The sequence below is a fragment of the Scophthalmus maximus genome, chromosome 5 (assembly GCF_022379125.1).
Source record: "Scophthalmus maximus strain ysfricsl-2021 chromosome 5, ASM2237912v1, whole genome shotgun sequence".
Taxonomy (NCBI): domain Eukaryota; kingdom Metazoa; phylum Chordata; class Actinopteri; order Pleuronectiformes; family Scophthalmidae; genus Scophthalmus; species Scophthalmus maximus.
This window is the reverse complement of record NC_061519.1, coordinates 9,194,619-9,216,752: the sequence shown is the minus strand read 5'-3', so window position 1 is coordinate 9,216,752 and position 22,134 is coordinate 9,194,619. Positions and strand designations below refer to the sequence as shown.

Sequence of the window (22,134 nt, the reverse complement as noted above, 5' to 3'; positions counted from 1 at the left end):
ATTATGATGACTATTATAACATGGTAATGCCTGTTCTTTATTTAACTGTGTACAAAAAACACGAGCGCGTTCAAGGCCCAGTGACGTATTGTGAAGTGTATCGAATGGCCAGAGCCATTAAACCAGAGCCAGGTGATAAATAGAGGTGACTGCCGCCTCGAGTGTTTAGGCTGAGCGAAAAACTTCCACAACGGCAAATATAGAGTGAGCTATTTGACGACAATAACGTCACAATCAATTAAATGGTGTTTTCAGGCAAGACGCCTACACTTCATGTGGTTGCATAACTGATAAAAATTCCCAGGGGGTGTTTCATTCAGCCCCCCTCCTCATAGTTAGCTGGCCCGCGGGTTTCCTCTGACTTTGAGCAGCGGAGCTGCAGACACATGCATCTGTCTTATGAGGCCTCCATTCAACATGGACATCGCTGTTTTGTTTTTTTCCAACGAGCCCGCGACAAGAATGTTCTGCTTGAAAAGCTGCACATTGGACGGAACAACACGTACATCAAAACAAATTGACGAGGCTAAAAGTGCCACGGCGGAGCACCACGGCTGCCCAGATAGCGAGGGGGAAACCGCAAACTGTTGCGTCCGCTCACATTTACTCTGATCAAAGATCCGACTCCATCACTTACTTGCATTACTTTTTTCCGCTCATTGCTTCCTCATGTGAGCGCGGCATTTTGTGGCCTAGGCCTCTCTCTTTGTAGTGTCCTGAAAGATTCTGACAATATAGTAAAAAAAACAACAACCTCCCACCCTTTCTGCCGAACATGGCATTGACATTCGTTTGACTTCTAATTCTAATGTCATTGTGTGTTTAAAAAAAAGTTGTGAACAGAGTTCAGAGTGGGCTACTGGACAATGTGATGATGACGCAGTTTCTAGAAAGTGCTACGTCCATTTTTAGATACAGCCTATGGGAATCACGCAAAAGTTTTATGACCAGATAGTGGTCTTAAGGTAATGTAAAAATATGAGAGAGAGGCCCGTGGAAGATAACCTACGTCGATATAAAAGGTCTCGCTGTGAGATGACGAAAACACAAGGATTCCTAATTTCAGGTGATTATACACAAATTAAAACATAATTCTGAATATGATATTCTTTTTTCTGCCAGTCAAATATTCCACATTCCTGCCAGTTGATCCCTCGAAATCCTACACACTGGTCCAACAGTAGTTTTATGAAGTTAAATTTCAAACTTCATTCCCTCTACTCACCACAAGCTGTGTCCAGCGGAGGAAAGCGACGCCGGTGTCAACTCCCGTATGGCCAGCCGGCACATGTTGTCTCTTTCTAACAGAAGAAGAGTCAGCGCTGCTCAGAGGGTGTAATGTAACCTCCTGTCTTGTAAACTCAACAATGGCAGAAGCTCTGGTCAAGCGACGTCGCCACCGTCCAGGAAGGCATGTGTGGACAGAACTTACGTACAGCTCCCTTAAAGCTGCACTTATCACTATTATCATATTAATACTTGGTCAAATGATTATGCGTAAAAGGAAAGGGGTATTGTCATCCCATTCTGCGGTTACCCTCAGCGCTACCGTCTTTTACAGTGCCTTTTACGTCATTGTTTAGATTTGCTGGACTGCAGCTTTACACTTATTGTTCACTCTCACCACTCTCATCAACCTTTTTTTCCCCCCCAGCGGCAGCAGGTTTTTTTTGTTTGCAGCTAAGAAGCTGCAAAGCCCAGTGTACTCGACCCGCTGAGACTGTCAAAATTAGCAAATTGCTGGTGAGCATACAGTGCGGCGTGAAAGACGCAAATGCTTCCCTCAGGAATTTTTGGGGGAAATGAAATGTTGAAATGAATGTTTGACGTACAGTGCATTCCTTGCACTTAACAACCTAATATTATGTCAGTGTTGGGTTTTAGGCTAGTTCTGCTGCCCCCAAGTGGCCTCACAATGCAGCTTTAGAACATCTAATTGAATTTAAATGTCAACATTATGGTAAACAAATATGTGGCAAGGTGGAGATGGCTGACTGCCCTGAAATAATGTGGGGCCGTGCAAAATATCGCACAACACGAGGGCCTTGTTTCCTGGTACAATCAAAAATATTGTTACTTTTTTGGCATTTTATCGTTCGCCGTGATCATCTGCTGTTGTGTGTGAGACTGAGACCTTTAGCTCCGTTAAAGTCTGATTCAAAAAACTAGAGCACACTGGAAAACAATTCAGCAGACTTCCCAAGAAATGACCCTCGGGTAAAGAATTGGTGATGCAATGCGTAGGCTCGTTTCTTTTGGGGTTTTTTTGTCTCAAAATTATTTGATGTTTAACCGCTGCAGCACCTTCAGCATTTCATGTGTTATGCATGCAGAGGGGGATACTCTGCATGTGCCATGACATGTGCTATCACAGCAGGCGCTATATACAGTATGATCTAATTCGCTTTATTTTACAATTAAATAATAATGTTATTCACTTTATTGTACTGTAAAAAGTCAAAGCTATAACCTCCTAATCTCCGCTGTCTTTAACTGGATGAAGTGTTTGACCATAAAACTGGCTCACATCCTAAAAATATCCTTGGGGTCTATTTTGCCACAGATACCCACTTTACATATACATATGCACATGTACACACAAAGAGCATTGAGGAGGGTGAAGGGGTTCCCTGACCCTTCGCTGTCCCAGTATAAGACATCTGGGGTGCAGATGTGTCTGTTGCAACAGCAGATGGAAACATCACGGCCTTGCCTTGGCTGAGTGAAATCCCTCCGTCCTCCTTCGCCTCTCTGTTCTCTCCTGCTGTTTCTGGCCTTGTCTGTTCTCCCTGTCTCGGCCTTACGCTCTGTCTGTGTCTTCGCCCACCCCCCTGTGCCTCTCTCTTATTCCTCCTTTGTCCACAGGACTGCAATAACTTGGACAGATTGCTTGTTTGTGTGTTTATTTTGTCATTTTGCTGAGGGCCACGGCCATTTGCAAATTTCCAGTTATTTTACTTCTCCCCGTCCTCCCTTTGCCATAGGTGTGTTTGACAACTGTTCCCATTCACTGAGTGAGAAGGGCTGGTCAGTAGGTATACGCACCGTGGACCCTTCCGGCACCAGAGATGCAAGGTTCTACTTCACGCTTCGGACAGACCGAGCTGTCAAATCGACCACTGTCTATAGCCACCAACGGTACCGGACCAGTGCCTGGACTCACCTAATGGCCACTTACAATGGCCACAACATGACCCTGTATGTCGATGGAGCAAAGGTGTGTGGTTTTGGTAGTTTTTGGTCGAACTTTGTTTGTTTTGTTATTTACCTCTGGTTCAATCTTACATTCTGTTTCACTTTAGCGTACATCGCTGATAGTCGCCTTATAATGTGCAGTAGTGTTGATAGCTGTAAAATCTGGTAACCACACTGACCGCTGCAAAACTTCAAGACTTCTAGACCATTAATCATTGATTATATTCACAACATAACGGAAGAAGAGCGATTTTCTTCATCTCTTCTTGGCTGTCCTTCTTCTGCTTTTACTCTTAGGTGGGAGAAAGCAACCTCCAGTCTGGGAATCTATACAGCCCCTTCATGAGGACTTGCAGAACTCTCTTCCTTGGCAGTAACCAATCAGAACAGGGACACAGCTTCAGGGGCCATATAGGGGGGGTGATTTTGTGGGGCAACGCCCGCTCTCATGAGGACCTGCTGAAGCAGCCACTTCAACCTGACATGAGCGAACCGATCCTGGCGATGTGGGGTGACTTCACTAATGTAACCGCTGCTTTACTTAACTGTTATGTATTGGATATGATTGGAAACAGTATTAAATTTAACTGAAATATTGATGCATTCAGCTCCTTTTGTTAACTATTTTTAAATGTTCTGACTTTTAGGTGGAACAGCTATGGAGTCCACATAAAGCTGGACTCCATCCAACTGTTATCACCACTCCAGTCCCTGAACAAGAACTTGTCTCCTCTTTCCTGCCGCCACCATGTGGCTTGACATCCTGCGACAACACCGACATCATTTTGGGCTACAACAACAACTGGCAGCTCCGTACTCCCAAGCGGGTTTGCTATCGGATCGTCAACCTCTCCAATGACGATGGCGGAAACCCCACAGTGACGCAAGCCCAGATCCAGCTCCAACACCTGGCTCTGACCGAGGCCTTTCGCCCCTACAACATCACCCTAGATCTCAGTGTGCACAACGTCAGAAACTCCAGCCTCAAACAGAGGTTTATCCTCAGCAACTGTAGAATTGGAAAGATCGGTAATCGCCGATGTGACCCTGAGTGCGACCACCCGAAAACGGGCCATGATGGAGGAGACTGCCTCCGGCTGGGGCCTTGCTACAACTGGAAGAGACAGGATGGGGTTTGTAACATGGAGTGCAACAGTATACACTATGACTATGACGATGGAGACTGCTGTGACCCGGAGGTCACCGATGTCCTCAAGACCTGCTTCGATCCCGAGTCGCCTGACAGGTGAAGTGAACTGTTGTATTCTTCTCATCACGCTCCCGTTCTGACTTTCTCTTCTTTTTAAAAAATGACTGAGTTCAGTCACTAATTATTCCCAATTGGTTCCATTTATTTTGGATGATTGTTAAGCTACTGCCAATGAAACTTAACACTTTGTCTACATTTTTCACCTTTGCACCATGTGCCACTGGAAGGATCTTAACTCATTTTTCAACATTTTAGCAGGAAGTCGTGAGTGTCCACAACATTAGAAATCTCAGTGGAGCTGAATGATGAGTGTGACATTACCAAGTTGCTGCACTGATAGAATTAGTACTGTTTACTGAATTAGTCATGATAAGTTTGCATTTATTAAGGGGCAGCCGGGATTAGGAATGAATTAGGTAATTGTTGCTGCCTACATATTATATTTGTATTTAAAAATTAGGGGAATCAGAGAGGCTACAATGGAGAGACATAGTTGAGAAAGTACCAAGAGGATTAAGGCAGTAAGGACAACATGGCCACAAATAAGACTACTTCTGCCCTTGCACGCTGCAGTGCTTCAGCACGGCTGTACAGTGAACAGCACAACATGCTACATGTACAAATTGGTACTCTCGCATTCCCCGGTGGTTTTAGAGAGCGCTCTGTGAAGTGGGGATGGTGGGTTAAGAGGCCAAAGAACACACTTATTTTTACTAAACAACTCAAGCGGCAGCCCGCTGCCTTCCATTTAGTCTGACAGACAGGCTCATGCAGAGCTCCAAATAGCTTGCATGAAGCCTTGCCATGAGGTCGTCGGCCCAGGTTTTTTCAAAGACTCTATCCTTAATCCAAATTGCAACCGCAAGCTTTGGGCCACTCAATCTATTTTTCTCAAGTGACAGATTTTAGCACTTGGCGTCTCGGAGATGACAGACTGTGTCATCTTAACACACAAGGATGAATGGTTGGTTTCCCATTCATACTTTGGCAAAAGTGATATTACTTTTTGAATTTTTTTAAAACTAATATACAGGTCATTGGTAGTTATGACTCTGATTGAATGCATATTTATATACAAAATAAACCAACTATTGTTTTAATGTTTTTCTGTTCACATCATCACATCCTCTTATAAGTGAATGATCGTGATGACTCATAGCTGGTATAATAATGTTACAATGACACCACTAATTTCCCAGCAGCATATGGGTAGTGTAGCTATATGGTCAATGTTATGTAGCATTTGCCTCTGCAAGCGTTTTTCCCCAATATGCAACGTGAGAGCTACCAAAGCATGGTGGCTCTCTTGGAGAGAAAGAGGAACGGCAGATGTAAGGGGAGCCCCAGTTACCACTAATTCAAAGCATCCTGTATTCCAATTTTTTGCTTAAAGTAGCAAAAAGTTTACTAAAAAATGATCATGCTTTTCCACCACCTGGCCTCCAAAATCAAAAGTAACCTGGAGTTTATTGTGTCTTTGCTTTCCTTACCTGAAAAAACACGAGCAACACACTGAACTAACCCTTCAACAGATTTCCTGTCTAAGAAGACAAGCTTAACTGGACAGCTACCAATCGCAGAAAGCAGGAGTCTGTTGTTATACTATGCAGCTCCCAGGTTTGGATTTGTGCAGCTGTGTGAATGCGACTTCAGCAGCTGCTGGAAAAGAACACAGTGTTTTGTTGATTTTCCCTGGAAGACACAGGTTAAAGTTAGGTAGCCTAAAAGTAAAAAAAAAATTAAATAAAAAAGTATTTCGTGTGTGGTCTCATTGCTTCGGCACATGTAAGGGCTTCTTCAACTGTATCTTAAGTAAATGTTGATTTATGTTGTCCTGTCGTGAGGTTGGTGGGAAATACACAGGAAGACAGACGGGAAAAAAAAATAGTTTGTTACAGTCGGATGTTCCCTGTTACAGTCTAAGCTCTATACTCATGAAAAAAGTTGGACAGCATTACTCCACTCGAATAACACACGCTGCTATTAAGTGGCCAACAATAGAAAATGTTCAGTGATTTAATCTAGATTCAATATGAATGATACCAAGAAGAATATTCCAAAGAACAAATGAAAATACATGCACCAAACTTAACCTCGGTTAATAATTTAAATCTGTTTTGGTCTGATATTAGTAAAAGAATCCCAGACACTGATGTGTTGTGTTGATTTTGATGTGTGTATGGTTTTATTAATCACGTCTCTGCACTTCAATTTAGTCTTCTTTTTGCCTGAGAGACTTTCATTAATAAGGCCTCTTCTGTCCAGGTTTTGAAAGCTAAACGATCAAAAGTCATACAGTGTGTGTGTTCATATGCAGTGATGTAAACCCTGCAGTTAACTCTGCCAGATTTCCTCTCTATAAGCTCCTGACCCTCCATTAAAAACAACAGATTGTTAAAAATGCTCATTTGTGAGTGCAGCAACATTCATGCACGCGTGTACGTGTCTCTGGATCCCCAACATTGTTGCTGGCATTTGTTGAGCACTGAACCATTTTTATTGTCGGATCTGTTTTTTGTTTTTGTTTTAGATCCCTTCCCTATTCTGTCTAAGTCCTTGGCCAGGTATTCTGATTGTGGGACCCCATATGTGTGCAGCTGCTGCTGGACAGCACATGGGCCAGAGGTTTGAAGCCAGCTGCTGTCACGATACAGATTTGTTGTCGACAGACAGTTCTAGAGCAATGGGCAGGTACAGTGCAGATTCTGGCCGTACAATAAAGAAAAGGGTGTAGGGAGGGGAAACGCGGACAGAGAGAGAGAGAGAGGCAATGTTGGAGATGGAGTGATAGGGTGGCGTGGGACACCATTGCTACTTATGCTGAGACACATGTCCAGGATCTGCAAACGTTTTTAGGTCAGCAAATCCTGGACGGTGCATTTCCTTGAAGCTCCAGGCAACTCCCCTGAAAGTTCAATCCTTTCCAACCTCGTCTGATGTTTTACATGCAAGTGAATCTCATGCATGATATTGTTATTTTATACTGAGTTGTATTCTGGTGAGGTTGCTCCGTTGTTCCCATGAATGGTGAGGGCAGCTCTATCTGCGATTAGTGATTCACAACTGATTCACTGTTGTTACCAGCCTTACACTTTCTATGACAGTATAGGACGCATGCTAGTTCAAACAGATGTTATATTCTTTTTGATTTTTTTCTAATCCTCATCCCTTGTTTCATTTGCTACATCTCGAATTTCTGCGCTTGCATGCCATATATGATATGATATTCGGCTACAATACTGAGGTGAAAACAGAACCGGTGGTATCCTAAATAGAAGACATGGATATAAGAAAATAATATTCTTGTATTTTAACCTGGAGTTAGTCTTTTAAAATACTGTTCTTCTGCAACAAAACAACCCCAAATGTCATTTGTGCCAGCAACTTATGAACCATAGTTGAGTCAAGGCGATAACCACACCGTGACTGAAGCTGTTTGTGTTTATAATTTCAACCGCGGCGAAGATCTGTTGTGTCTCCAAATGTACAGGGTGCTATTTTAAAAGATGCAGTAATGTTAAATTGTCAGAGGGAAGGGAAAAATGACCTATTGTCATTCAGTCTGGAGGATGTATGAAGGTAAATAAATTTTAGCATAATCAATTTGTTCTGCTTAATTTGCATGCATACCTTCACAACAGTTTGTTTTCATTCTGGGATGAGTTGTGAGTTGATGGTTAGGCTATCTCAGATGTTGCTGGCAAATAAACTTCCCCATGCATATCCAATAAAGAGTAGGACATAGCTGCTGACATCACCCTGAACTCTGATACAGTATCAAACTTGAGGATGCAGACGAGTGGATGTGATTGTGAAACAGTTTTTTTTGAATGCCATCCGTCACTTCTGCTGTAAAACGATATGCTCCTCGGCCCAGGTATTGCTGGATTTGGTTAATGTTTGCTAGCAGGACACATTGATGATTTCATCTCATGTCAGAGCAGACAAATGCACTTTTTAATCAATAACATTTGTGCTCTTAGGATTTTGGTTTTGGAATATTGCTATGCCCTACATTCTGCTCCAACCTATGAGGAAAGTCAAAAATTTACAGACCTACATTGCCCAGTTGTTTTTACCAAACTACAATTGGTAAATTGCTGTTCAGTGTAAGGGTACAGAAATAAATCACTGCAGCCTAGGCTTTGACCTAGGCTTTGTGATACTTTTAAAGTGTTTCTTCTGTTACTTGAGGGTTCAATGTACCGTACTTGTCAACAATAATGTTCAAAATGGATGCACATCTACAGTTTTACATGGTGACAGTAAACAGTGCTGACTCTGCTGTCGGTTCACGCGGTGTTTGCCCACAAATGGTAATTTTGTGATCTCATTACCAGGGTTTTCACTTCAATCATGTAGAGCCATTTTTTTTTTTTTGCCAGGTTGGCTGTACACTTCCACCGAGGCATCTTCTGAGTCTCAGAAGTTTTAGAGTCAACCCGTTAGTGGTCAACATTCTGTCATTTGTAATTGCGCAGCCTAGGGTGATGGATACTGCACGCAGCCTCAGCTGAACTCGGTTTCAGTCATTTAGGGAGAGCAGGGTTTCCCTGAAGCATCTTAAATCTTAATCCTTATTTAGTCAGGCAATGTGCCTGAGAAAACACACTCTTATTTACAGTACTACACTCAGGGAGGGATTGCATCAGGTAGAGATTTACACACATGCAAACCTCTTGGCTGATGGGCAACACCTTTGGACCAAATTAAAGATGAAGTGCCTCACTTAATGGTACATTGACAGAAGTGGATGGGTGGATGGGGATTACTGCTTTTTTATTTAATCAATCTTGATTTTTCCCAGCTGAAAGCTGATATCTCACAGTCGCAAACTCACCTGTCTAGCCCTCAAGCTATTGGAACAATTTAAGCTGCACTGGGCCAGTGAGAAATTTAATGAGCAATCATATATTTATATTTCTGATGAAAACCCAGCACTTTTAAGCCTTATTAAGATTGAAGCATGGTAAAGTAATATTAATAAATTTGGACCTACAGCTGAGCTTGATCAAAAGCATAAACTTTTATGTCTTTTTGAAGAAACTGACATAAAACAAATCCTCCAAATACACTTGAAGTAACTGAGGTAAAGATTGAAGTATGGCTTAGTAATTTTACTGGGTTAGCCCCACAGCTGAAATTGATCAATCACATGAAAAACATTAATTCAGTGCTTAAGAAATACAACATTAAACAATAATGCATTCCCTTATACTCTTAAATCCAACACTTTTCCTGTGTGGGAGGAAAGAAAGCAAAACTTCACAAACAAATGGTGTATTATTCAAAGATGTAAGAAATTTTAACTGAGCCCACTGCAAGGTAAAATAAAAAAAAATTGTTTCCCCACATTAACGTGTAGGGTTTATCACAGTCAGAATTGGAGTGGGTTGGGGGTGATGAGCTGTAAGGGGCAGTAGTGTGTACATGGACCAATTCAAACAGGTATAGTTTGAAGCGGAGCAGAGACTGTGGTTGATTAATTGAAGCAAACTGTGAGTCCCCAAATGAGTCCATTCATAATATCACCTTGAGATGAAATTATATCCCCATGCCTTAAAAAGGCATTTGCTGACATTTTGTAAAATTTTGTTTTCCATCATACTTTGGGTTAAAGGAGATAATTTAATCTTGATTGCGTACAGTTGAAGTTGGCCCAACATGTTATCCTAGCTTAGCAAAAAAAAAGCTAGAAGTACACTTTCTCCTGCTCCATAAATGTATAATCACCTGCAACAAAGAACCCAATTTTTCTTTCGTCAACTTTGAATGAGTTAAACATGTTAACATTAGTTTGCTACGTAGTGTTGTGCTGCGTTCCACTGCGACGCGGGAGGTCGGAAAAAAAATCACCACCCTGACTTCCAGGGTCCGAGTTCCGAGGTATAATGGAACGCAGCATTAATTACGGTTACAGAAAGCGGTCCAGAATATGCGCAATTGCGTTGAATTTCCAGCGTTGCGGGAAAGAAGAAATGGAATTAGCGTTGCGCCGCCATAAAATGTCCCCTGACGGGTGCTCAGTTGGTTGCGGTTTGCAACTTTACCACCGGATGCCGCCGGAAAAATACAAAAATGACACACTGTGGCTTTAAGTTAAACCAGTTGAAATGCTGGTAACAGGTGCAATACATCAAAGAGAAGATGCCAATCAGTGTAACAGGCATACACTGGACTGAGAAGAGCTGTAATCAGTAACATAAGTGGAAACACCTGTGTGGGTGGGCGATGATTGAGGCATACCACACAGGTGGTACTGAATGACAGCTAGAGAGCCCAGGCTTGTTACAGTATGAAGTTGCTAGCATTACACACTTTTTGCGCTCTGGAAAAAAGCTGGTGACTTTGGGATATATATTGACGGTGACTATAGCGTCCTAGTCAAAAAGGTATGTGAGAGAAAGGCAGGGCTGTTGAAAACAGTTTTCTTGCTCTTAACCCCTTTTTTAAAATTGAGTTTGTGACACTAAGAATATACGATCGCTGTTTTCTCTGCTACAAGTGCTGTTAATCCAGTCCATATTAAAAAAAAAATATATATATATGTATGTTGGAGTATTTCTTCAACGCACAACTTTTGGGGGAAATTTGCTGTTTACCTCATCCGTTTGAGAAAGACAAAGACAAAGAACATGAATATTTAGAGCCTTTATATGACCTGAAAACTGGGATTTATGAATGTATGTAAGAGGTAATACTAATTCAACTAATGCTATCTCAGAGTATCTGGTGTTTGATTCTATCATCATAGGAGTATTTGCCAAGTATACTTGGCACATTACTGAAAGTTAAGACCTGCTTCAAAGTTTCACATTTACGTTTTGTAAATAAACTAGTTGCCCATCCTCATTTTGTTTGACCATGGACATATATAATTTTGCGTTCACTTTCATGGATGCTTAATGCATAAATGCTTCATTTGCATATTACATTATGAGTCACTATCAACCCTTATGTCTGTTAAATCTGTGTTTAGGATATAAAACTAAGCCTGAGTTGAAAATCATAAATGTAGAGTTCTAACACTGTTTCCCTCTTCCATTTCTGCAGGGCCTATATGAGTGTGAAGGAGCTGAAGGAGGAGCTACACCTGAGCGGCAGCGACACACTCAATGTTTTCTTTGCCAGCAACTCAGTGCGTGAAGAACTGGCAGGAGCTGCGACCTGGCCATGGGCAAAGGAGGCTTTAACCCATCAAGGTGAGTAGATCAAATTATATGACGTGTGTCAGAAACGTATTTCTTCCGGGCTCTTGCTTCTGTCGCTTTTGTCTTGGTAAGTTTATAATTTTGCGATCTTCCCTTTTTTTTTCTCTCCTCCATCTCGAGTTCTACCATTCTGCAATTCCCGTTTGTATTTGTCCTTTCATCCTGTGTCTCTGTCTCTTTCTCTTTCATCCTTCCCTTCTTCTCTGTGTTTGCCCTCCAACCTTTGTTGACTGGGAGAAGCAAATGAAGCTGGGAGAGATTTTTCCCGGCACATTGCCTCTTTCCATTTCCAATCATTAGGGCCCTTTTCACTGGAGAAGGCAAATCAGCCCAACAACAGCGAAACAAACAAATGGCAGTGTGGGCTTTGTACCACTGTTGCCACCCATGCCCACTTGCCAGCTGTTCTTTTTTCATGTAGAGACTATGAACTTTTTTTCTTCTTGTGCCAGTACAAAGTAGTGAGTGGACGTGAAAGTAGGAGCAAGGATGTGCTTCCAGAGGAAGCATTTATCTTTTAAAGAAAATGTCTTGCTGGCAGAATTCACATGACCTTGAAGCAAACACGTGTTTTTGGTGGTGAAGTGGAGATATAGGGATCATTGTAACATAATACTGTAACAGTTTACCCCTGTTTTCCTGAGGTACATGCATAGAGCCCCTCATGAACCTCTAATACTAAGTGGTGAAGCTAATGAAGGAATGGACGGATCACCCACAACTGAGGAGAAGAACAATGTTGATTCGTCTCAGAAATCTCACTTTCTTTTGCAATGCCATACATGCAGCCATCTGACCAGGGTGTTTTATAAAAAAGATTGGAGTGATTTCTCTGTACTTGCCACCATATCTTGACCCTGTTGTCATCTTGATGATGTGGTAGGACAGACGGTTCATACATCAGTGTATGATCCACAGAAACATCTAGATTGTACTGTGACAATGAAAGATTTCTCGTGTTTTAGCAACCTATATGATGTGATGATGAAATGATTAGTTGATTAATTTTTACAACTGACATCTAATTGATTTGCACTAATTCATTAGTATTTCAAGTTTGAATGTTCCAATGGACTTTTCTGCTTCTCTTCCATTCATAGGATCAGGAACTTAATTGTCATACATAGCTGGTTGAATCATTGAAATACATTTTTAGCTGTATCCTAATAAGCAAAACCCAAGTGAAGGTTTATGCCCACAACATTTATGCCTCACACATTCCTGTGAGCAATTAAATAATGCTCACACAGCATACTCAAACAGTCATTTCCGTTTATAAATGTAATTTCTATTCAAATGTCTCCTTGAACTTTTTTACTGTTAAGAAACAAATATTTTCAGAAGCGCATTTGTTTAACGTAAATATATCTATTCACGCCACCACTCGAGAAACTGGACAGCTTTGGCAAAGTACCATGAGGCCGTCAGAGCTTTTGTTTTCCAAAAAGCTCCCATTTTGGCATATAAACATCTTTCTTTATTGTTTCTACAGAATCAAAAATAACTGCTAACGATATGATTTATTATTTAATTGCTCTGTAGATTTATGGGCTTGAGGTAGGTAGTAATTTATCAATACGGCATTTTCACTTGCTTGTTGCTAACAGTTATATTGTCTGAGTCAATGTTTTCAAATGAAACTGCACAATTCATTTGTCGACTGAAAGTCTCCCGCATGACATTTGTTTCAGTTTCTCAGCATCTGTGCCTGTTTTAAAACAAGTGGATGACAGGTCATCTTAGAAGCCCTGTTCAGCGTCTAGATATTTAATGTCTTCATTTTCCAATGTCTTCCCCACAGAAAATACTGTTTCCAATAAGAATACCAATTGCTGTCATGTGTGTTCTTGATTGTGTGATTATCAGCATGCTGCAGAAACGAGCATCGCCACTTAAAAGCCATTTTTGTAAGCATTCACTATGGCTCACAAATAATAGCTGATTACAGAGATGCTATCTTCGATGCACTTTGTTCATGATTTGAATTTTTATGTAGTCTTTAATTTTCATAGAAATTGTTTAATTGCTTTCATAGTGCAATATGTTTTTGAATCTACACGGACATTAAAAGATGCCCAAAATACATTAACTATCCCTGTTAAGAAATCATTTGAAATGGTTCATGTTTCTAGATCCACAAGAAGAAAAAAAATAACTGATGACTTTCGTTCCATGGTGCATGAGATTCATTGAAATCCGGACAGACCGACAAACAAAACTGAAAAACTAAAAATAATAATCAAGCAAGAGGCAGAGTATTTAAGGATATCGTGCAGCTTATTAGAGCTTATCAGTGCTCAGTCAGACTTAAACATAGACTTCATAGTCATTATAATCATTATTAGACAAGAAATGCTTCCGTAAACATCCAAATTGGATTTTTCCAAAGTATTCTTCCATCCAATCCACCAATCTGCCTGTTAAAGCAATGTTTTCCATGTTCTGTTAACCATTCATGATCAAGTAGCGTGTCTGCTCCTCATTTGTTTGCTGTGGATCACCCAGAATTCACTTATTAGATCTTACAATACCTGAATAATATGTTGAAAATCACCTAACTCTTAGAATATAAGGCCGTATCATAAACAACTACTAATGCAGTCTAGTAGTTATCATACAAAGTCTTTACATCATTATGTCCCTTCTCCCTTCACAATGTTTTATCTAATTTTGATTTATTTCCAAATTAGTTTCAGTGGTCGTGCTATTATTTGTAGTACATTTTCTGTGGCATGGCAATTTCTTTTGTACATGGAAGTGGTAGTAGTTATCGGTCATTGGGGAAATGAGACAAAATAGTAGATACAAGAGTTCTGCTCAGCAATCTTATAATTCAAAGCAGACACAAATGTCCCATATTCACCAACAACCACCCAACTGATCATTTTTCTTGTTTTTGGTTTAGAGTTTTACTCCATTCCTTATTAAATTTAATATCACAGTGCTCAGTCTTTTATTTGGAGGTCTGTTACTCTTTTGGAAATCCCAACTGGCGTATGGCAGAGAGTCATTCTGGAGTTGAAAAGATGCATTGCTAATAGAATCTGTAGTTGTATAACAATGACACATGTTTCGGATCATTTGTTTTGTTCAAAAACAAATCTTATCAGAAACAGTCCTACATGGGTGATGGATTGGAACAGGTTTCATGTTTTTCTCGATACAGAAGCTGAATCTGCTGTGAATTTACTGTGGTTTAGTCCATAGCCTACAGAAAACTAAACCTGTTCACCTGCAGGTTTTCAAATCATCCCATCCAGTAAAAGGGCTGAAATCAAACACGAACCTGCGCTAAATGTTACAAAAAACCTTTGACTGACATAATAAAGAGACACAAATATATTTTCTCATGTTTCAACACATGGACTTACCAAAAGAAATCAAAACATCTGCATAGCAACAGTAAATGTACTTTGTGTTGCCAGGTGGGATGGTGCTGAACCCGTCCTACTTCGGTACTATGGGCCATCACAACACCATGATCCATGAGATGGGACACATCTTTGGCCTGTATCATGTCTTCAAGGGGGTTAGTGAACGGGACTCCTGTGATGACCCCTGTCAGGTAGTTTAACAGTTCAAATGTACTTTTCTTCATGATGCTTAGTGAGTTTTTAAATATAAAGTCATACCTGCTGTTAAATGCCAGTATACATGTGTGAAAATGCTTCACACAAACCTGTTTTTAATTCCTCAATATAATATGTTCATATAAAATAAGTAAGTGTCTGTGTACTTCTTCATCAGCTGTCTTGTGTGTGTTCATGTAATTAGGACGAGTCATACCTGGGCAGAGCTTTTCACTCTTCTGTGTTTACTTGTCCTATGTGCTTTCAGGAGACCACCCCGTCCATGGAGACAGGAGATCTATGTGCTGACACTGCCCCAACACCCAAATCCAAATCCTGCAACGATCCCGGGGCCATCAACGATACCTGTGGAGTCACCACGTACCAGGACACGCCTTACAGCAATTATATGAGCTACACGGGTACAGTGGAGCAACATTGCTTCCTTACTTACTTGTAGTGATATGCCAACATGTGGAGAGTGATCACTGAGCCACAGAAGATGTGAATGCCAATTACATGGTATTGTACAATATATCAAAATAATGATGTTTTTGGACACGAAAAAGACATAACGATACAACAATATAATAAGAAACCATTTTTTGTGTAAAACACATGGTTTTTGATTACAGTTGCATGTTAGTAGCATTAATCTCTGTAAATTGTAATTTGAAGAGGGACAGATGTATACTTTAGTAATTTACCTCTTGACATTGGCAATACACAGCGACTCAAATCTAAATGTGCAAGATTTTCCTTTATAATTCATACAAATGGGCAAGCGACTTTAAGACAATGTACTTTTGAAACATAAAAAACCCCCATTAAAATATAATTTAAAAAATAAAGCATATAGTGGGCTAATTTAAGCTGCAGTTAGCAAACATAGCAGCAGTATAATTGAATCAACATAAACATAATCCTCACATAATAATATGAATCTAATTAATTGCTCACAAAACTGCATTAATTAAGTGGTATTGGACATCAATATAGTTTTATCATGCTTTCAACCTGGTCAATTTTGGGAACAGCTCATTTTCACTTCTGAATACACCTGTTCCAACGTAATCATGATTGTTTTAGTCATTTCAATTAAAACAAACCTCTGGAACTGTTAGACCTAAATATTATCTGATGTAAGGTTTACCTATGACATTGCTGCTATCTCACTTCCTTATTTTTTCTAACCATGGGATTAGCACTGCATTTTAGTGCCTCAAGCTGATCTGTGATGATTCACTGGGACTCTTTTCTGTCATTGCACCACATCAGATGACAACTGCACAAACCATTTCACTCCAAACCAAGTGGCCAGGATGCACTGTTATCTTGACTTGGTCTACCAGAAGTGGCTGATGGACCGTCAACCTGCCCCCATCCCTCTGGCCCCCCTAGTGACTGACCAGTCCAAAGATTCTGTCTCTGTCTATTGGCTGCCACCTATAAGGGGACCTCTTTATCAAAGGTATGATTGCTTGGGTTCTTAATCCTTATTACTTATCTATTCAAGGAATACAACAAATTGAGTTCTGTCTGTTTTTGGCCCTTGTCTTTCACTTCAATTCTTCCATAATCTTGAATTTACAGCTGCTTGTGAACAAGTCAAGCATAAATGTATCTGTTACAACTATTAGACTCCTGCAGTGTGCAGATAACAAATGGTTAAAATGCATTGAGTGACAACACTGCCAGTAATGTGTTGCATGTTTCCTCTTCACCCTCACAAGTTCACACGTGAAAGAAAATGTATATGTCGGCTAGGTCCCAACAAATACACTGGATAGTAGAGGATGGGCCTGAGGCTGTCGAGGCAATCATGAAGATGTAATGCACAAGAATGGAAAAAAATGAAAATTCTTACCAAGCTGTTTTTGTGACCTGCGAAAATGAGTACTTGAGTAACATCCCTGTTAAAACGCATTTATGCAAAATCTCAATCATGAATTATGCAGCTACTTGTGCGATTTTGATATTTGGATGACTTTTTTGAAGTTTTCCATTGGCGGTGAACTTAAAAAAATGTGCAAAATAAAGCCTCACCCTTCCATTCCTTCAACCACCTTATTTAAAATGTCGCTGTTGTGATTTTTGCGCATATTCAAAAAATGTTTCTCCTTTGTTCAGAAATGATTCAAAGAATGCTCCTAAAACCCAAGTAATACTAATTATATGACTCCACATGTCTTAATTGGAACATGTGAAATTTGGAATATAGACACATTTTGAATGTCTCAATGGAATATGCTGTTTACATGACCAGTATCAAATAAAAAAATACTGTCATATTGAGAATAGTAGTGGATTATGAGTTTACATTTAGTATAGACTGGAATAGTCAGTGTCACCACAGTTTTACCATATTCAGATACTGTTGTGACTGTAGCCTGTGCTGGGTTTCATTTAGCTTCATCTCTTTGTCCATCTTAAAAAATAACATCATAACTGTAGTCAGACAAATTATCTAATTATCTCCTTTTGTCTAATTTTGTCCGGTAGCTCCCCACTCCACACGTCTGTTATCAACTGTGGAGACTGTGAGAAAGATGGCATTTTCCACCAGTACGCCTACGAGGCTACTTCACCTCGCATCTGTGACACGTCAGGCTACTGGACACCTGAGGAGGCAGTTGGTCAGTCACAAATTGTCTTGTGTGTGTGTGTGTGCGCATATGTCTAAAAGAAGGATATTACAGTAGCATTTTACTTGTTGCAACACTCAGAAAGTTTTTTTCACTTTACTGATACTGAGCGCACCCAGTGTGAACATAAACCAAAGTGAATCTGAGAGATGGATGGAGCCTCATGTAAATCGGCAAATAAATTATCAACACTAAGAGTTCGATTTTCACTATTGGAATTTATCCAACTAAATAATGGTCAAGTTGAATCTTGAATCGATATGGGTGAAGAGGCAAAATGGTTGTTTTCATTCATCTCTCCTCTAAAAATCAACGGTTGGCTCAGTTGATTTCTACCCCCTGATAAAGTCAATAATTATTGACGGGGAGGAATTTGGCGGTTTCAGGTTTGAGTTTGTGTCCTTGAGTTCTACTTCAGTTTTCCTGTTTCCACAGAGCAAATCAACCCCCTCCCCTCTAACACACACGCGCGCGCACACACACACACACACACACACACGTGTGTGTCTCTTCCCTGTAAATTGTAGGTGCGTGCAAGGCTAATGGCTCCTGGAAGAGGAAAAAGGCAGAAAATCATTAAATGATAATTGCCCTCAGCTACAGACCTCTTTCTGTCTCTGTCTTGTTTTAGCCAAGGCGAGAACAAGGATTATTAGGCAAAGTGTCTACTCTGGGTAATGTTTGGGTGCTGTTCAAACACTGAACCTCCGTCATAAACAAAAATGCCAGAAAAAAGTGTATCCTGCGGTACTGTTAGTACTGTACTTTGAACGTTACACTTCATCATCAGGCACATGATCCTTGTTATTCCAATCAACATGTCTGGAGAAGCCCAGTTTCCTTCGACATGACATGTAGAGTGAGGCGAACGGAACAAGAAAGAAAGAAAAAAAGAACACAAACATAAAAAAACAATCAGGAAAATAGAGGAAACACAGGAGGAATGAGCAAATGAATCTACTAACACAATGACACGTTCTTTTTCTTCAATGGAAACTTTACCCAAATATGTGGAAATCCTCTCCTGGAATTTATGCTTTGAAAACAAGCAGCGAGGAGGAACAGGGGGATTACGACTCCCTCTCTTTCACTGTGGGATCATAATGATGATAAAGAGTCAATTACAGTCTTACTCTAAACAGTGGTATGCACATAGCTGAGGAGACAGCCTGTCTACTGGCTTCCCTGGCTCCTTTTTCACTCTTTCCCATTCCAAAAGACAAGGATGCACTGGGTCACTTTGTCAGCCAATGGAGATGGACAATATCGCCTTTAGCGGGGAAAGGGAGAGGAAATTGGACAAATTCAATGTGGATATCATAGCTGGCAACAAAACATAGGTTTAATGGCAAAACACTGTTGGCTAAAATGGTTGGCAAAAATGTCTGTTTACATCTCCTCAAAATGCTGCATGTGCCAACATCGACGGGTTGGAGTGAGTTTCCGGGCTGAGGGAAAACACCAAACTGTTTTAGGAGTCTGTGCTCCTGTTGGGAGGAATTACATTGGTTTATGTGCTACACGTAGCATTAATGTGGGTTATAATTTAAAATGAGTACATTTAAGGACAGCTTTTAATAGTGCATCATGTTGTTCATTGTACTGCTGTTTGCAGAGTGCAGAGAGACATAGATGAATTTAGATTAGATAGACTTCATTGTCCCATTGGGAAATTTTTCGTGGACACATACAGTGACTGCTGTTAAAAAAATATACAAAAGTAGTGCATTCATACAATACCTATGTAAAAAAAAAAAAAAACTGTTCTCCTGTCTATGCAATCACACAACCACACACACATGCATACATAGACTAAAAAAACAAGAAATTACAAAACTGCCCTGTAGCAAAAAACCTTCAGAGAGAGGGTTTCCATACCTGTATGTGTGCATGGAAATATTCAATTTATAAGCTGATTAGTGCATGAAGATTGAAATAATAAGACTTATATGAAAATGGAAAGTATGTAAAAGTTTGCAGAACTCTAAAACTACTAGGTCAATGCTTAACCTATACTACTACTAATTTTAATAATATCAAGCTCATTTTTACATTGCATAGAAAGTTTACATACAAGAAGTGTGTTCATAGACATGCATTCATTGACAAAGAGAAAATTGTTTCTCAACATATTTTTTTGCAGATGAACAAGAATCTAAAAAGAATATTTATAGTTTAATGAATTAAAAGATGTAGTGTAAGATAACAGACAGGATGACTATTCTCTTGTGTAGTTCAACAGTTTCATAAAAACAAATGTTTTAAAATGCAACACACCGTATTGTATCAAAATATTCATTGGTTTTTAATGATTCAGAAATTTTTACAAAATTAAGAGGTGGATTGATAGATATTAAAATTCAAGAATGGCGCTCAATGGAGCGCATACTGCTGCCAAGGCCCAACAGTCCCCTTGGATTTGATCAAGCCAAAACAACTAGTACAGATATCAATCCTTTAACTATGCCTGATTTTCTTCATCAAGATCCATGCATTATTCCCCGGGAAATTGGTAAAAATATCAAAAAATTCAATGTGAATCAATGTGAAAAAATAAATCCCGGATCTAACCCTTTATCCAGATCCCCAGCTAAATGAAATGGGTTCTTTTTTGGTCCATGTCCCATCCTTCCTCCAGATTTCATGGAGATTCAAGTAGTTTTTTATGCAATCCTGCTAACAAACAACCAAGCAAACAAAAATGGACAGGGGCGAATACAACCTCCTTGGGGGAGGTGATTATAACCTCCTTACATCATCATTAAATTGAGTCTGATGAGAGCAGACTGTGGACAGGAAAACAAATTAATAATTACAGAAATAAAGTAAATACAGTCTGCTCCTTGAAGGCAGCACTTTTAGTTCTCTCTCAATATTGGACACACTTCAACTTTGGTATTCTTTCACTTAATAATTAATACATGAACTGAATCTAAGATTTGTCTAATGTCTAATACTTCAATAAACATGAAAATATTGGAAGCTAAAATAAAATGGCCTACAGAATTTACAGATAGGTCAGAGGCCAATCTCGACAGCATCTGCCTAAAATTCTTTTGACTTTTCAGAACCTATTTTCTCTTATGAATTTTCCTTTCACATACGTAGCACACAACCTTAGATTGTCCGTGTGACGTTCTTGTCTGTTTGTCTGTTTGTTTATGGGTGGCGCCTGAAAAGTAAGTGCAGGACAAATGACAGAAACGTCATCGACACGCCCAACAGCACTATTCAACACATCAGCCCAATCGGCAGTAAAATCTGTTCAATGTCCTTTACAACTGATTCAGACACTAGCGTCCACACATAGAGCTCCTCGGGGTGACGTCTAACAAAGTTCAGGGTTGCAGTTCATACGTGAAAGCAGCTTTACAGTTTGCTGATCCTCCACAGATGGCGTAACGTAGTAACGAGTGTAAAATATGTAACACCTCATCAATATGCTGATTTTATTTGACTTTCACCTGGGACACACATAAAACACACTGATGAAAACACTTCCTTAATGTGATTCCATTGTGCTAATCGCTCACACCATAACAATTAACAACTAGTTTTGCCTGACATAATGGTGTTACAACTGTGTTTTTGAATGTGGGCCATGCTTTAAGTCACGGGCAATGACTCGTAACTTCCCCTACTGGAACATTCTGCTCTTTGTTTTTCTTATGAGAATAGGTTTTCTGGTAGTTGTTAAAAGTAATACTCGGAAATTTGTGAAATCAGTCACTACTGGATACAAGTGGACAACACGTGGCATGGGATGTGGGAAAATACAAATATAAACTTCAGGGGGGAAAAAATACTTGGCGTAATAGATTAAGAGAAGAACACAGCTATTCTGCTTCATTAGGACTGTGTGTGCAGGGGGGTTTGTTCAGATTCGATTGACAGTGCCATCTCCCTGGAAACATAAGAAACCCTCCCACAGCTTTTAAATTAATTTTCAAATATTGATCAATTTCAGCAGGTGCAGAGAAATACATATCCAGCTGTACCTATTTAAAACCAGTGAGAAAGTTGCAGACATAAAGTTAAAAAACAGAATTCACTCAATTAAAATTAGCAGAATTGTCTTAATTTTAGCTGAACGTTATGTCGTAACGGAGAATGATGGATCCCATCATTTATTATAAGACGATGATCTCAAAAATAACTTTGCAGGGCTTTTAATAGGTCATAGTAATACCAGCCATTTAATATGTGATGAATATGTTGACAAATGTACTTATTTAATGTCCATTAGTTCGATAGCCCTCTCACATTCTCTTTGTCATTGTCAACGTTTAAAGCACCAATATTAA

The 22,134-nt window shown here is 39.9% G+C and overlaps 1 protein-coding gene across 2 annotated transcripts in view; it reads left to right on the top strand.

Moving 5' to 3' along the window:
- pappa2 (pappalysin 2) overlaps positions 1-22,134 on the top strand; it is a 67,871-nt gene that overhangs the window by 4,039 nt on the left and 41,698 nt on the right. For both annotated transcript variants that reach the window (XM_035635314.2, XM_035635315.2), the window contains exons 2-9: positions 2,985-3,217; positions 3,493-3,720; positions 3,843-4,441; positions 11,459-11,607; positions 15,042-15,181; positions 15,454-15,607; positions 16,464-16,656; positions 17,688-17,821. In XM_035635314.2, coding sequence (XP_035491207.2) covers positions 2,985-3,217; positions 3,493-3,720; positions 3,843-4,441; positions 11,459-11,607; positions 15,042-15,181; positions 15,454-15,607; positions 16,464-16,656; positions 17,688-17,821 — 1,830 coding nt within the window. The remainder of the gene's footprint in view (positions 1-2,984; positions 3,218-3,492; positions 3,721-3,842; positions 4,442-11,458; positions 11,608-15,041; positions 15,182-15,453; positions 15,608-16,463; positions 16,657-17,687; positions 17,822-22,134) is intronic.